The 15,331-nt window shown below is 50.2% G+C and overlaps 1 protein-coding gene across 1 annotated transcript in view; it reads left to right on the top strand.

Moving 5' to 3' along the window:
- nol10 (nucleolar protein 10) overlaps nucleotides 1–14,139 on the top strand; it is a 24,872-nt gene extending 10,733 nt beyond the window's left edge. The window contains exons 16-23 of the mRNA XM_061261866.1: nucleotides 7–22; nucleotides 4,198–4,277; nucleotides 4,482–4,580; nucleotides 4,756–4,845; nucleotides 5,489–5,662; nucleotides 6,779–7,077; nucleotides 7,434–7,536; nucleotides 13,528–14,139. Of these exons, the coding sequence (XP_061117850.1) occupies nucleotides 7–22; nucleotides 4,198–4,277; nucleotides 4,482–4,580; nucleotides 4,756–4,845; nucleotides 5,489–5,662; nucleotides 6,779–7,077; nucleotides 7,434–7,536; nucleotides 13,528–13,680 (1,014 nt within the window). The 3' untranslated portion in view covers nucleotides 13,681–14,139. The remainder of the gene's footprint in view (nucleotides 1–6; nucleotides 23–4,197; nucleotides 4,278–4,481; nucleotides 4,581–4,755; nucleotides 4,846–5,488; nucleotides 5,663–6,778; nucleotides 7,078–7,433; nucleotides 7,537–13,527) is intronic.
- Nucleotides 14,140–15,331: the final 1,192 nt, after the last annotated feature.

Genomic DNA, 15,331 nt, shown 5'->3' with positions numbered 1-15,331 from the left:
CGCAAGGACCTGGAGAACCTGGGTAAGGGCTGCGCTCCAGGCTTAGCCTGCCCGCCTCAGCTGTGCCCCGCCTGGGCATCAAACCCGCAGCCTCTCGGGGTGAAGGCCCAGTTATCGGACCACTGTGCTTCTGAGCGAGCGAGCGAGTGAGGACAGCGGGACGAAAGGAAGAGGGAAGAGGAAGATTGATGGGGGGGGGGGGGGGGGCAAGGGCTGGGATGAGCAGAGTGGAAATATGATGGGGTGACAAGGAGAGGGAGGAGGAGGGGGGGGTCGGGTCGGGGTCGGGGTCAGGAGAGGGCAGGGTTCCCCAGTTCTGGAATGCTCGGTTATGTAATGGTGGAGGGTGTCTGGGTGAGGGAGGGAGTTACCACATCACACTCTGTGGATGAGGGAGAGGGAGAGAGGGAGAGAGGGAGGGAGAGAGGGAGAGAGGGAGGGAGAGAGGGAGAGAGGGAGGGAGAGAGGGAGAGAGGGAGGGAGGGAGAGAGGGAGAGAGGGAGGGAGGGAGGGAGAGAGGGAGAGAGGGAGGGAGGGAGGGAGGGAGGGAGAGAGGGAGAGAGGGAGGGAGAGAGGGAGAGAGGGAGAGAGGGAGGGAGGGAGAGAGGGAGGGAGGGAGAGAGGGAGGGAGGGAGGGAGAGAGGGAGAGAGGGAAAGAGGGAGGGAGGGAGGGAGAGAGGGAGGGAGGGAGGGAGAGAGGGAGAGAGAGAGAGAGAGAGAGAGAGAGAGAGATACAGATACAGAGAGAGGCCTTATTAAACACAAGATATCGCAGGGATACTTTATTAAACACAAAACTACAATCACACTCAAAAATAAAGGGGTAGACAAAAAGGAGCAGAGAGAGAGAAAGGTCGACAGACGGTCAGACCCTGACCTGTTGAACAGTGAGCGCATCTAGTCCTGCATCACCCCACAATGCCTGCCATACGGGGAGGTCATGTGACCCTGCCATGCGGGGAGGTCATGTGACCCTGCCATGCGGGGAGGTCATGTGACCATGCCATATGGGGAGGTCATGTGACCCTGCCATATGGGGAGGTCATGTGACCCTGCCATATGGGGAGGTCGTGTGACCCTGCCATGTGGGGAGATCATGTGACCCTGCCATACGGGGGGGAGGTCATGTGCCCCTGACCTTAGACATTAGAACAAACTACAGAACAGGTCGGATTAGGTAGAATTCACATAATCAGTCGTACAGCCATGAACATTAAGTCCAATGCACGTGGTACTACCGTACCAAGATGAATACAAATACAGCAGTCCTAGATCAGACGGAAGTAAAACAAGGGGCTCAAAGATTGAGACGGGTGAAACAAGTGGCAATAAAATCAGGGTATTTCCACGGAGGGGTTCAGGTGCAGTGTGAAGAGATGAGTCTTCAGACTGCGGTGGAAAGTGGGCAGTGAGGGAGCAGTTCTTATGGGGATGGGGAGGTCATTCCACCGCTGGGGAGGTAGGGTGGAGAAGCTCCGTAGTCAGGACAAGCGAGAGCCATTCACGCGGCTGGTGGGATGCTGCTCTCTGTTTTGACGTTCGTCCCGGTTTGTTCCGCCTTTATCTGCTACTGTTCCCAGGGTCAGGCAGTTCTCCCCGGTCTTCAGGCTTTTCTGGGCCATCTGCTCCCTCAGAGAAAAACTGCCATTGTTCAGGGTTTCATCACAGTTTAATCATAACACTGTGTTACGAGTTTTATCTGTTCTATTCCGACTGGATGATACGACCTCTGGCACATATGTGTGCGCACACACACGTACACACAGGCACACACACACACACACACATGCACAAGCGCACAGACACACACAGCTGCGTCTGCCCCTTTAAACACCGTGTCCCTTGGCTAATTGTGAGTCTAACCTCCAAATTCTAGCAGCCAAATTCTCAGAAGTGTTTGGTCTGAATGAATCGTCTGCAAACATGAAAAGGCAGTGTGTCCCTGCACTTAAACAAGAGTGTCTGGTGCTCTGAAACACAGCTCTGAAAAGAGAGAGAAAGAAAGAGGCACAGACACGGGCAGACCAGTCTGAGGTACAAACACCAACTGCCTTTTTTATGCCTTTTAATTTCCTCAAGGATAACCGTGCACTTCAAACCAAAACCTACGACAACTATTTATTTCGAGAGTGAATAAAGTGTACAATTAAGTGAATTCTGTATGTCACCGTATATTTATACAGTTATGAGCTGTTTATAGAACTCTTCCCCTAAAATTTCTCTGAGGCTTGAAAGTGGCATCGCAGTACCAGCGTGTGTGCAGTGTCACATGACCACGTGTGGACTGACCGTCTTTGGCCTCACCACAGGGGGAGAGGGGCAGCTTTGATAAAAGCGGTTAAATATTTGAAGAGGATTAAAGAGGATTAATGATACGGGCCACGGAAGCCTTTTCGAGTTCAGTTCTGCGGGCAGAACCGGAGGGCAGAGGGGGAAATTAGCCCAGCTGAATTTTTACACGCTTCACTAGAAGCCTCCAAGAACCGTGGTAAATGAGTTGTAAATGAGTTGTGCGATGTGTATTGGAGTCAAACCTGACACAGGCGTGGAGAAATGAGCAGCGGGGACACGATGAAATCATATCCCTGCTGTTCTGCTTCATTTTACCTCCCGTCCTGGGCCCTGTTTCACCAAGCGGGATTACCGAGTTAGCTGGATAACTGCGCTGAGTAAAATCCGGATCCCTCCAAAATCTGGAACATGGACTGAAGTAAAACGAGTTGTTCCGGGTTTTACTCAGCGCAGTTATCCAGCAAGCTCAGCAATCCCACTTTTACTGTCAGGTCCATAAATATTGGGACATCGACACAATTTGGCTCTATACACCACCGCAATGGATTTGAAATGAAACGAACAAGATATGTTTTAACTGCAGACTTTCAGCTTTAATTTGAGGGTATTTACATCCAAATCAGGTGAACGGTGTAGGTATTACAACAGTTTGTGTATGTGCCTCCCACTTTTTAAGGGGCCAAAAGTAATGGGACAGACTAACAATCATAAATCAAACTTTCACTTTTTAATTCTTGGTTGCAAATCCTTTGCAGTCAATTACAGCCTGAAGTCTGGGACGCATAGACATCACCATACACTGGGTTTCATCCCTGGTGATGCTCTGCCAGGCCTCTACTGTCTTCAGTTCCTGCTTGTTCTTGGGGCATTTTCCCCTCAGTTTTGTCTTCAGCAAGTGAAATGCATGTTCAATCGGATTCAGGTCAGGTGATTGACTTGGCCATTGCATAACATTCCACTTCTTTGCCTTAAAATCTTGCTTTCGCAGTATGCTTCGGGTCATTGTCCATCTGCACTGTGAAGCGCCGTCCAATGAGTTCTGAAATATTTGGCTGAATATGAGCAGATAATATTGCCCGAAACACTTCGGTCTTTTGGTGTTGCTGAGCTCGCCGGTGCGTTCTTTCTTTTTAAGAATGTTCAAAACAGTTGATTTGGCCACACCTAATGTTTTTGCTATCTCTCTGATGGGTTTGTTTTGATTTTTCAGCCTAATGATGGCTTGCTTCACTGATAGTGACAGCTCTTTGGATCTCATATTGAGAGTTGACAGCAACAGATTCCAAATGAAAATAGCACACTTGAAATGAACTCTAGACCCTTTATCTGCTCCTTGTAAATGAGATAATGAGGGAATAACACACACCTGGCCATGGAACAGCTGAGCAGCCAATTGTCCCATTACTTTTGGTCCCTTAAAAAGTGGGAGGCACATATAGAAACTGTTGTAATTCCTACACCGTTCACCTGATTTGGATGTAAATACCCTCAAATTAAAGTGGAAAGTCTGCAGTTAAAGCATATCTTGTTCGTTTCATTTCAAATCCATTGTTGTGGTGTATAGAGCCAAAAAGAGGAGAATTGTGTCGATGTCCCAATATTTATCGACCTGACTGTATATCGACCACCGTCATCCATTGAAGTCAAATTTTACAGTTTGAAGTTTTTATAAACAAAATAAAAAAACGAAAAAACATAGCTATCTTCACATATTTTAATAATGATTTATAATGGGATATTTCTAGTAAACTATGTTATCTTGGGCTACAGGCCGTTCATGAAAAATGTATATTTGATATGCCTTTGAAGTGAGTGTTTTGTTGAGTGGCCCTGCTGCTAAGGCAGATACCCCTGGTGCATTTACCTGGCTCACCTGTGCTCTTCTGTCTGTCTGTCTGTCCTCAGGTCTGTCTCACCTGGTGGGCTCCGCCCTTCTGCGTGCCTACATGCACGGCTTCTTCATGGACATTCGGCTCTACCACAAGGTGTGTGTGTGAGAGTGTGTGAGAGTGTGTGAGTGTGTGAGTGTGTGAGAGTGTGAGAGTGTGTGAGTGAGTGTGTGTGAGCATTTGAGCGTGTGAGAGAGTGTCTGTTGTGTGCGTGTGCATTTGCAGACACAATTGTATGACTTTCTCTTCTCTTCTGTGTGTGTGTGTGTCTGTGTCTGTGTCTGGGTTTGGGTTCTCCAGGTGAAGACGATGGCGAATCCGTTCGCCTACGAGGAATACCGCAAGGACAAGATCCGGCAGAAGATCGAGGAGCAGAGAACACAGAGGGTCCAGATTAAGGTCAGAGAGCCTGTCTCAGAGCTGGTCACGTGACCTCTGCTCCTCCCTGTGCGCAAGAGTTTCTCTCTGTAGCTGTGTACAGTTTCTGTGGAGTACAGCTGTCTCTCCGGTGAATGTGTGTCTCAGATCTCTCTCTCTTTCTCTCTCTCTCTCTCTCTATCTTCCTCTCTAACAGAAACTGCCTCAGGTCAATAAGGAGCTGGCCATCAAGCTGATGGAGGAGGGAGAGGAAGAGGAGCCGGGCAGCAGGAGGAAGAAGGGCAAGGTGAGCGCCCCCTGTTGGCCCCCCTGTTACCATGGAAACAGACACGTGTACACATGCTCTCGCACACAAAACCACACACACACACACACACACGCACGCACGCACACAGACGCACACCTAATCGTGCTCACGCTCACTCGCAACACGCACGTCCTGAAACAAACGCACTGCCACTGTAATCCAGCACACTGGATTTGTGATGAAACCAATCATGTCGAGGTTGACGTGCAACCTTTCATTTGAAGGTATTTGCATCTATATCAGGTGATTTGTGTGTACGTAGTACTCCAAGCTTCTCTTGGGGTCTGTTATTTGCATTCGTCAGCATGGGGACCAGAGTTCTGCCGGTAGAAGTCTCGGAAGCCATTATGAGGTGTTGAAGTTGGGGGGGGGGGGTCTTACTGAAACAAACTGAGTGGAATATCACGCGTATCATACACAGTTGGGGGGGAAAAAACCAACAAAAAAACAGACGTAGGCCAAACGGTAGCTTTACTGAAACAAACTGGAAACTGGAAACACAGAAACGCGTGCACACACACACTCACACTCTCACAGAGCGCAGTCCGGCAGGAGGTCTCACCAGGGCTCTGTTTCTCTGTTTTATGACCCCCCCCACACCCCCACCCCCCTCCTCCTCCAGGCCACGACCAGCATCCTGAACGACAACCGCTTCAAGGTGATGTTCGAGAACCCGGACTACCAGGTGGACGAGCAGAGCGAGGAGTTCCGGCTGCTGAACCCGATCGTCTCCAAGGTCGGCCTGAAACGCCGCAAGAAGCTCCGCCTCCTGGAGAAGCAGGCCGCGGCCCAGCAGGTGAGACGCTTTGAATCAACAAAACTTTATTCGTATCGCGCTTTCCGTGACGTCCCACCGCCTTAGAAACGGCCACAGAGTCAGACTTTAAACATACAACTACACCAGGATCATTTCAGCTGGATAAATATTCATATTTAAAGGTACAATAGGTAAGTTTTTTGTGTTAAAACATTGTTACAAGACCTTTGTAAATCCCTTCCTATCGTTGGAAAAGGCTCACCGACATGTTGACTCACCCTCTGCCTGTGTTTTTAGTCCTTAAATTCGGGATTCAAAATATACAGTTGACGGCCCGACACTCTGTACCAAGGCGTCGTACAGCTGTACAATAATTCAAACTCATTGGTTGAAAATGTATTCTAATTGCCACAGCCAATGGCATTTCAACATCAGCGCATTTACAAAGAAGGGGGATGGATAAACAGTGTTGTGATTTGAAGGTGTTTGAAGTCCGGAATGACCTCTTGTACCTTTAAGTAAGTTAATATTTATTTACAATGTTTGACAACAAGCAATAGGCAACCAAAACAGCTGATTGGGCTTCCAGAAGACTGTCAGGAAGACAGAGTAACAGAAGGGTAAAAATAAAAATGTGAAAACACCAGGATGCCAGAGCTCCAAAATGGCAAATGCATAAAAATAATAATACATTTATTTTATATAGAGCTTTTCACAGAACACAAAGCCACTTTACATACTTCATCTAAGAAAGAATGAAAAAATAAGGAGCAAGAATAAAAAATAACAAAAAATAACATCAAAAAAAGAAATTTTGAGGTAACATAATTATTTTTTCAATCCAGTTCACTTGTTATTTTCAAATTACATTAAGTAGAGCTCCTTTAGGTTTTATTGTGGATAATGGTGGAGTCGACCTTATTCCAGGTTTACTAAACGCAGCCTTTTATGCGCTAAAGACAGTCATTAGGTTTGCGTGGAGCCTGTCGAGTTTACTGCATTAGGGAGATGTCTGTGGTCTGAGGTGACAGCACGCGTTCCTGTCTCCTTTTTCCTTTCCGGGAACTGACGTGGCGTCGATCCGCAGAAATAACGTCCCTAATTCTGTCCCCACCTGTGACCCTCTTGACCCTTGAACCCCCCCCCCCGCCACAGAAGGCGGAGCAGGAGGAAGAGGAGGAGGAGGAGGAGGAGGAGGGGCGGGCCAGCTCGGAGGAGAGCTCGGACGACGACGACAAGAGCTGGGTGGAGGAGGTGCGGGAGCAGCGGCGCCTCCTGCGGGAGGAGGAGAGGACGCGCCGGCGGCAGGAGCGGAAGCAGGACCGCGAGGCCTCGCTGGAGAGCCGGGGCGCCGGGCGGGGGGCGGCGGGCGCCGAGCCGCGCTTCTTCCAGATCAAGGCCGGCGAGGAGTTCCGGAGCTTCGGCGACGTTGGCCGCCGGCAGAGGCTGCAGAAGTGAGTGACGGATGTCGCCATGGCGCCGGGACACGCCCACGCCCCCCCCCCTTCCCCGCAAACCCCACCCAATCTCCGCTAGCTGCTCTTTGTCAGGCAGGAATGTGCAGCCTCAGAGGGTGGAGTTGTGAGGGGTGGTTTTGGGGGGTGGGTCGGGTGTTGAGGGGGTGGGGTGTGGGTTGTAACTGACAGGATCGGGACAGGTGACACATGCTCTTTCAGAGACGTGGGTGGTGGGGGGGGTGGTAAATCCTGTCTGCTAAGTATAGAGCAGAATGGAGCTGACTGTGTGTCTCTGTCTCTGTCTCTGTCTCTGTCTCTGTCTCTGTCTCTGTGTGTCTCTCTCTCTCTTCCAGAGCCTCGTTGGCGGACCGTTTGAAGCTGGAGGAACATTCCGGAGCCCTCACCTTAGCCGATTCGACGGTTGGCAGCAAGCAGCTCACCTTCACCCTCAAGAAGGTGAGTCCAGGCCTCTCCCTGACCCCTCTAACCCGGAAGTAGACCGGGAAGACTTCCTGTCCCAAGAGGGAGCGCGGATGACAAGACCATGACACCGTATGCTTCTGTACTCTCAGCGGTGCGCACCACAACGTCAGGCGGTTTTTACCCGCCACGTAACGCACTAGATATGGATGGGGAAATGATCTGCTCCACCCTGCGGTTCTGCTGAGAATTGCACCCAGTGTGGGTATCGCTTGGGCGGATAACTTCGCTGTTCTCTCCCGGCCGAGGGTTCGAGCACGCTGAGTTAGCCCAGGGTAGGAACGGCATCGCGTACGCGCATAACTTCGCATAAAGATGTTAAAATGGCTGCACGACGTGTCCGCTCCTATCCCGCTTCACGCGAGGAAGTGGCACTGCCACTGTGTGATCGTGAACAACTGCGAGAGGAACCGGGTTTTTTTTTAAGTCGATATGCATTCCATTGCGTACCTAATGATCACGGCTTATCCAACAACCTGGTGCAAAAACCCAAGAGGACTCCCAATAAGTACAGAGAAACAGCTCATGGTAAGAAACTTTAAGCGGTCTGGATAAGCGGTCTGGATAAGAGGTCTGGATAAGAGGTCTGGATAAGCGGTCTGGATAAGCGTGGATATGGAGTGATTTGGCCTTGAGGTTTGACCTCTCTCCTCTGCTCATGTGTCTCTGCCGTGGTGTCCGTTAGCGACCGTGAGAGGCACTCATTGTGTCAGGACCTGTGGAATGTTTCTCTCTTTCTCAGTCTCTCAGTCCCCCCCCCCACTTCTCTCTCTCTCTCTCGCTCGCTCGCTCTCTCTCTCTCTCTTTCCTCTGACTATCCCTCTCTTTCTCCCTGCTCTTTCTCTGTCTAACTCTTCGTTCTCTCCCCTCTCTTTGGATATTTCTCTCTCTCTCTCTCTCTCTCTCCTTCTCTACCCCTCTGTATGTTGCTCCCTCTCCTCTTTCTGTCTCACATTCCCTCTTCTTTCTTTGTCCACTCCCTCTCTCCTTGTCTCTCTCCACTCCCTCTCTCTCATTCTCTCTGTCTCTCTCCCTCTCTCTCCCTCTCTCTCTCGTTCTCACTGTGTCTCTCTCTCGTTCTCTCTCTCTCTCTCTCTCTCTCTCTCTGTCCACTCCCCCCCTCTCTCTCTCTCTCTCGCTCTCTCTCTCTCTCTCTGAGACCCAGATTGCTGGAAAGGGAAGAAAAAAAAAAAACACCATAAATTACATATGAATGCATATGTCTTCATGGTATTTCCCTACGCATATGTAATTTATGGTGGGGTTTTTTTTCTTTTTCTTTTTTCCTTTCCTGCAATCTGGGTCTCTTCTGGGAAATCGTTATCACCTTTTAGAGGGGCCCGGTTCTTGCAGGATTGCTCCGGCAGATATAGATTATGTTGTTTGCAGAGAACAGAAATGAGATTTCTTGAAGCGTCATTAGCCTCCTTAGCTTCCTTAGCTTCATTAGGATACATTTTAATACCACTGGGTCAAGCAACAGCCCACTCACTCCACAGCCCTTGCAAATGAAGAATGAAGTACACATTTCCTCTGTACTTCTTCTCTTTCTCCCCATCTCCCTCTATTCTCTCCCTCTCTCTCTCTTCCTCTCCCTCTCTCTCTGTCTTTCTCTCTCTTGCTCTCTCTCTCTCCCTCTCCTCCTCTCTCCCTCTCTTTCTCTCTCCTTTCTGTCTCTGTTGCTCCTTTTCTCTCTCCTCTCCCTCCCTCTCTCTCTCTCTCTCTCATTCTCTCTCTGTGTGCAGAACAGATGCATTCTCTCCCCTGTGGGAGTGTGCCGTCCCTCTTTGGTGCAGTGTGCAGTGTTGAGTGTTTTCACTGTGTCGGTTGTTTCTCTGGTCCCAGGGGGGGGGGGGGGGGGGGTCAGGGCTCGGCCTATGAGAACGGGGGCCCCGTTCACGCACACTGGACTTCCTGTGTCCCGGAGCTGCGTAATCTACAAATTTGCGGAATACTTCTCCCGGCGGAAGTATTTGCTCTTATTTTGTTTCTGGCAGATCTGGAAGTTTTGGGTATGGTATTATGAATATTGCCACAGGTATTCTCTAATTTGTTTTATTTTTCACATTTAGTGAGGAAGTGTTCAGCTCTCTCTACTTGCTGCCGGTTGCAGTTTGAGCGCAGTCTGCAGGTGTTGGCCGGTCTCTATCTCCGGGCCTTACGTTTACGTTTACATTTTACCCTCGATGGCGAAGAATAGCCCCTCCAAAAAGGTGATAATGGTAAATGGTTGGCATTTATATAGCGCCTTTATCCAAAGCGCTGTACAGTTGATGCTTCTCATTCACCCATTCATACACACACTCACACACCATAGGCAAGGCACCAACCCGCTCGTCAGGAGCATTTAGGGGTTAGGTGTCTTGCTCAGGGACACTTCAACACAGCCCAGGCGGGGGATCGAATTGGCAACCCTCCGACTGCCAGACGACTGCTCTTACTGCCTGAGCCATGTCGCCCCGCCAGTTATGATAATGATTTCTCAGAAGAGACCCAGATTGCAGGTAAGGAAACTCAACTGAAAATGAAAGCTCCTCGTGCATTCATATGTAATTTATAGTTTTTTTATAGTGGTTCTTGCAGGATTGCTCCGGCAGATATAGATTATGTTGTTGCAAGTGAAATCTGGCCATGGGCAGACGGTTGTTCCAGCCTCATTAGCCTCGTTAGCTTCCTTAGCTTCATTAGGATACATTTTAATACCACTGGGTCAAGCAACAGCCCACTCACTCCACAGCCCTTGCAAGTGAAGAATGAAGTACACATTTCCTCTGTACTTCTTCTCTTTCTCCCCATCTCCCTCTATTCTCTCCCTCTCTCTCTTCCTCTTCCTCTCCCTCTCTGTCTTTCTCTGCCTCTCTTGCTCCCCCTCTCCCTCCTCTCTCTCCCTCTCCTCCTCTCTCCCTCCTCTCTTTCCCTCTCCTCCTCTCTCCCCTCCCTTTTACCCTCCCTCCCTCTCTCTCCCTCTCCTTTCTGTCTCTGTTGCTCCCTTTCTCCTCTCCTCTCTGTCTTTTTCTCTGTCTCCCACTCTCCCTCTCTCCCTCCCTCTCTCTCTGTAGTACTGTATATCATTGTTAGCTGCCCCTGAGGCCTGAGGCTGTCTCAGTGCGGGTTGGGTCTCCCTGGTCAGAGAGGCGGCCGTGGTGTGATCAGCTCATCCATCCAGGCTGTGATCAGCCCACAATTAGCCTGTGATCAGCCCACAATTAGCCTGTGATCAGCCCACAATTAGCCTGTGATCAGCCCGCAATTAGCCTGTGACCAGCCCACAATTAGCCTGTGATTAGCCCACGATTAGCCTGTGACCAGCCCACAATTAGCCTGTGATTAGCCCATGATTAGCCTGTGATCAGCCTTTGATTAGTCTGTGATCAGCCTGTGATTAGTCTGTGATCAGCCTGTGATTAGCCCACGATTAGCCTGTGATTAGCCCACAATTAGCCTGTGATCAGCCTTTGATTAGTCTGTGATCAGCCTGTGATTAGTCTGTGATCAGCCTGTGATTAGCTCGTGAATAGCGCACCGTTAGCAGGTCACTAGCGTTCCATTAGCGTGTGATAAGCATGTGATTAGGGCACCATTAGCACGGGACTAGCGTGTGGCTATTGTGTGATTAGCATACAATGGAGTGCTAGTCTGTCGCTTGTGTTTGTCAGTCGTGCCTGCGATTACGGTGCAATTATCGTGCCATTACCAAGTGGTTAGCCTGCCGCTACTGTGTGATTAGCGTGTGATTAGTGGCGACGTGTATTAGTCTGTCGTTTGTGTTCGGCAGTCGATCATGCCTGTGATTAGCGGGTGATTAGTCCACTCGCTAGCGCGTGACTAGCGTGTGATGCTCGCCACGGTTCATCTTTTTACCCTTGCTGTCTTGATCCCATCCTGATAGCGCTTTGTTTTGGGTTTTAAGGCGAGATGATCTCTCTAATCTACTTCACTCCCAGTAGCCTGATGCTGACAGGGCACCTCTACGCCGGCAAGGGGCTAAGTGAAGGGTAGGTGGAGGGGAGGGGAGGTGGAGGTGGAGGTGGTGGGGGTGGGGAGGGGAGGTGGAGCGTGTAGGGGGCAGGGATCTTCAACTCTGGCCCTGGAATCCAAATCCAGCCGTAGTTTTTTTTTTTTTTTTACAACACTGAATTTAGTCTTTTACTTGGCTATATGAGTCGGGTTTTGCAGTTTGAGAAATTTATATTTCCCTTGGCTATTCCGTACTGCTTGCCAGCTGTTTGTAGCGTTTCCTTAAAAGCTGGTTTTTCAACTGTATTGGATAGTCGCATTCATTTTCCTATACATCACGTCCCACTGCCCGTTTATGCGTTCAGAAGTGGGTGCTGAGGTTTTTGGTATTAGCACTTTGTACAGCTATATTTTTGTCCCAAGTGCGACAAATCGCCTCCCCTTAAATGACTGAGCTCTCCTTTTTCATTCGGTTGGAAATGTGCCCTTGACTTTTAGAACTAAATCCATGTTCAGTTCAATAATCTGCCGTCTGCGATGAAAATTATACGATTGTCAGCAAGGTGGTCGAGTGAGTGTCCCAAACCTTAGGAAGCGTGCGCACTCTAAAACAATTAATCTCTCTGTTGTCGCTGCGCGTTATTTCAAACTGCTTGAGCCAAAACTCATGTAGGCTGTTCCCAACACGGTGACACTGTGTGGAAGGATGTTCATCGATGTACCAAGACATGAACTTATCTATAAAAAATGACGATGCAACGGGGGGGAGGTCAGAACTTGAAGATGAAGCACTGACCGTGAAATCAAGCGGTTGATTAAATAATTGCGATCGTGCTACATTACATTACATTATTGGCATTTTGGCAGACGCTTTTATCCAGAGCGACGTACAGTTGATTAGACTAAGCAGGAGACAATCCTCCCCTGGAGCAATTCAGGGTTTAAGGGCCTTGCTCAAGGGCCCGACGGCTGTGCGGATCTTATCGTGGTTACACCGGGGATTAGAACCACCGACCTTGCCTATCCCGGTCCTGTACCTTAACCGCTACGCTACAGGCCTCCCCCTGCTACAAACACGACGGCCCTAGTAGTGAAGCTGAAAGCTGGCTGGTGTTTACAGTTTGGGCAGTGCAGAGGTATGGAAGTTAGGAGGTTCTGGGCTCCAGTTCCAGTTCCAGTTCCTCTCTGCTTTGGAGTTTGTATGTTCTCCCGGTGTTTGTATGTTCTCCCGGTGTTTGCGTGGGCTTCCTCCCGCAGTCCAACGACACGTAGACTCCTGGGCTCTCTTGCGGAAGGGATGTCAGTCTTGGCTTGACCGCCCTACTTAAGTAAAGGTTAAGTACAGTGTGGCTGGGCAGGAGGCCTGTGTGTGTGTGTGTGTGTGTGTGTGTGTGTGTGTGTGTGTGTGTGTGTGTGTGTGTGTGTGTGTGTGACTGTGCTGTGTGTGTCTGTATGTGGCTTTGTGTGTGTGTGTGTCTGTGTCTGTATGTGGCTTTGTGTGTGTGTTTAGTAAACTCCGTTGCCGGACGGAAGGTTGATCCGAGTCCGTCCCTGCCGCAAGGAGGGGGAGCTGCTGCAGGAGGGTAACTGTGCCAACGACCGCGTAACCATGCCAACGACCGCGTAACCGTGCCAACGACCGCGTAACCGTGCCAACAGCAGGCTCCTATCGGCTGCAGTTACCTGCAGAGAAACAAAAACCACCTTTGGAATTCTTAAGCAGGGAGTGCTCGATAGAAAAGAGAGGGGGGGGGGGGGTCAGGAGTGATCTGTCCTACACGTCGTCTTGTCTCAGAAGTTTGGAAGTCATACACCAAGTGGGGTGGTTCTAGTAAGCCATCATATATTGAACAAAAATTGCCATGCGGTCCGGTTTCACATTTTTAAATCTCTCGCTCTCTCTCTCTCTCTCTCTCCCCCTCTCTCTCTCTCTCTCTCTCTCTCGCTCTCTCTCTCTCCCTCTCCCTCTCCCTCTCCCTCTCCCTCTCTCTCTCTCTCTCTCTCTCTCAGTCGGAGAGGCAGCAGCAGCAGCAGCAGGGCGAGCGAGAGCACCAGGAGGAGAGGAAGAAGCTGAGACGCTCCGCCGGACACCTGCAGACGCGGGGGCGCGGCCGGGGCCGGGGCTGGGGGAGGGGGAGGGGCCGGGGCCGGGGCCGCTTCTGACTGCCTGGACCTGGACCTGGGGGCCGTCACTGAGGGAGGGGCCAGGTCCGCCCTGCCCTGTGTCCGGCTGTAGTCGGGGAGTTTTTGTTAACTCCGCTCCAAAGGACGCGGGCCTGTGTGCCAATACCAACCCCCTTCTGATGATGTTTTTTTTACCGCTGTGTCAGGGGAGGCCATTTTGGAAGCCTCGACTCCTGGTTACATAACACGTGTGAGTGTGTGTGTGTAGGCTCTGTTTCTGTTAGGAGTGTGAATCTTGAGTGCACGGATGAGTTAATTTATCCGACCCCCCTCGCAGGTATGTCACTGATACAGTTAACATTGTCCATGGTCCAGTAGGCATAGATCACCTGTGTGTCTGTCTGTGCTGGTGTGCCCGTGCATGTGCGCGTGGGCATGTGGGTAAACAGCCGTGCTCCTGTGCTAGACTGGGACCATAAAAACCTCTTTTAAAAAAACCTCCAGTCTGTTGTGTTTCCTCATTACTGTTCACGCTCTTTCACCATCACTGATCACCTGGTGCTAACCTGACCGCTCTCCGTGTCAGCTTGTTGGTTAAAAAAAAATCCCGTCTTCACTTACCAAGTTGGTAGCCACCTTCATAGTAGTAAGTCCGATAGTGGCCGTTTGGTTTTGTGAAGCCCTGGGTATGGTAAGCTCCCTTCGTAGTGCAGCCCCTGATTGAGAGTCCTGGCTGTCCTCCTCCTCCTGCACACCTCAGTCGATGAACGATGCTGCGGTTGATTAAAACGTCCCGCATCGCCGTGGAGACTACAGGGCGTCGCCGTGGTAATGTTAGTTTCCATGCCGATGGCCAGGAGATCAAGGCGATGTTGCCCAGCGGTGCGATGCCGGAGGCATGCCAGGGGCCAACCGTTTCCAACCGGAACGCCGCGGATCACCGTTCGGTGAGAGAGCCGCGAAACGGGATTTTCAGACCCGTTCCAGCTCCGAGACGCCAGCGGGTGCTTTCCTGGTTACCGTTTGATCAGCAGCCAACCAGGCATGCGGGATCCTTTGGCCAATCAGACTAGCGAGATGCTGCGAAGGCCAACCAGGGCCAGAGCTGGAGAGCGTGTTGTTAGAGGTGCCGGCCGGGTTTAGTGGTTTTCCGGGTGGGACCACTGCAAAACCAAAAAATTGAAAGTCTATATTCAAGTTTTATACTGAGACTTAAAATCTTATTTATATGATTTTTTTGCGTTTACAAGACATAACTGAAACGGCTGTCTGAACCGGTGGAGTTCAGAAATGCGCATTATCCTGCCGCAGATTGACGCAAATTACGTAACCGAAAAGTGCCGACCTGCAGAAATGGCAGCTGAACATCCCGTTTGCTTCCTGCTTTGCATTGAAAATGCACATCATGCCTCCGTGACGTGCATTTAGACAAACTACAGCAACGCTCGTGTGATTACGGGTTCAGGCTCCAGGGTAGGACTTTTTGAAGGAGCAGTTGACTGGCGTCCAGTATCCAGTCTCTAATTTGGTTATAGAGTTGAGTGCAAATACATTCACGCAAATCGTTGACTGTGAAAATGACTCCACTTCAAATCCAGGAATGGTCAACACCAGGGGCTTCAAACTCCTGTATTTTGCATTATGGGAGCCCTGTGGTGCGTCCCAATACATGAAAAACCTATCCTTTCCT

This window comes from Conger conger, chromosome 1 (genome assembly GCF_963514075.1).
Source record: "Conger conger chromosome 1, fConCon1.1, whole genome shotgun sequence".
NCBI lineage: Eukaryota > Metazoa > Chordata > Actinopteri > Anguilliformes > Congridae > Conger > Conger conger.
Note: the sequence above shows the minus strand (reverse complement) of the source record. Positions and strands in the feature narration are given on the sequence as shown.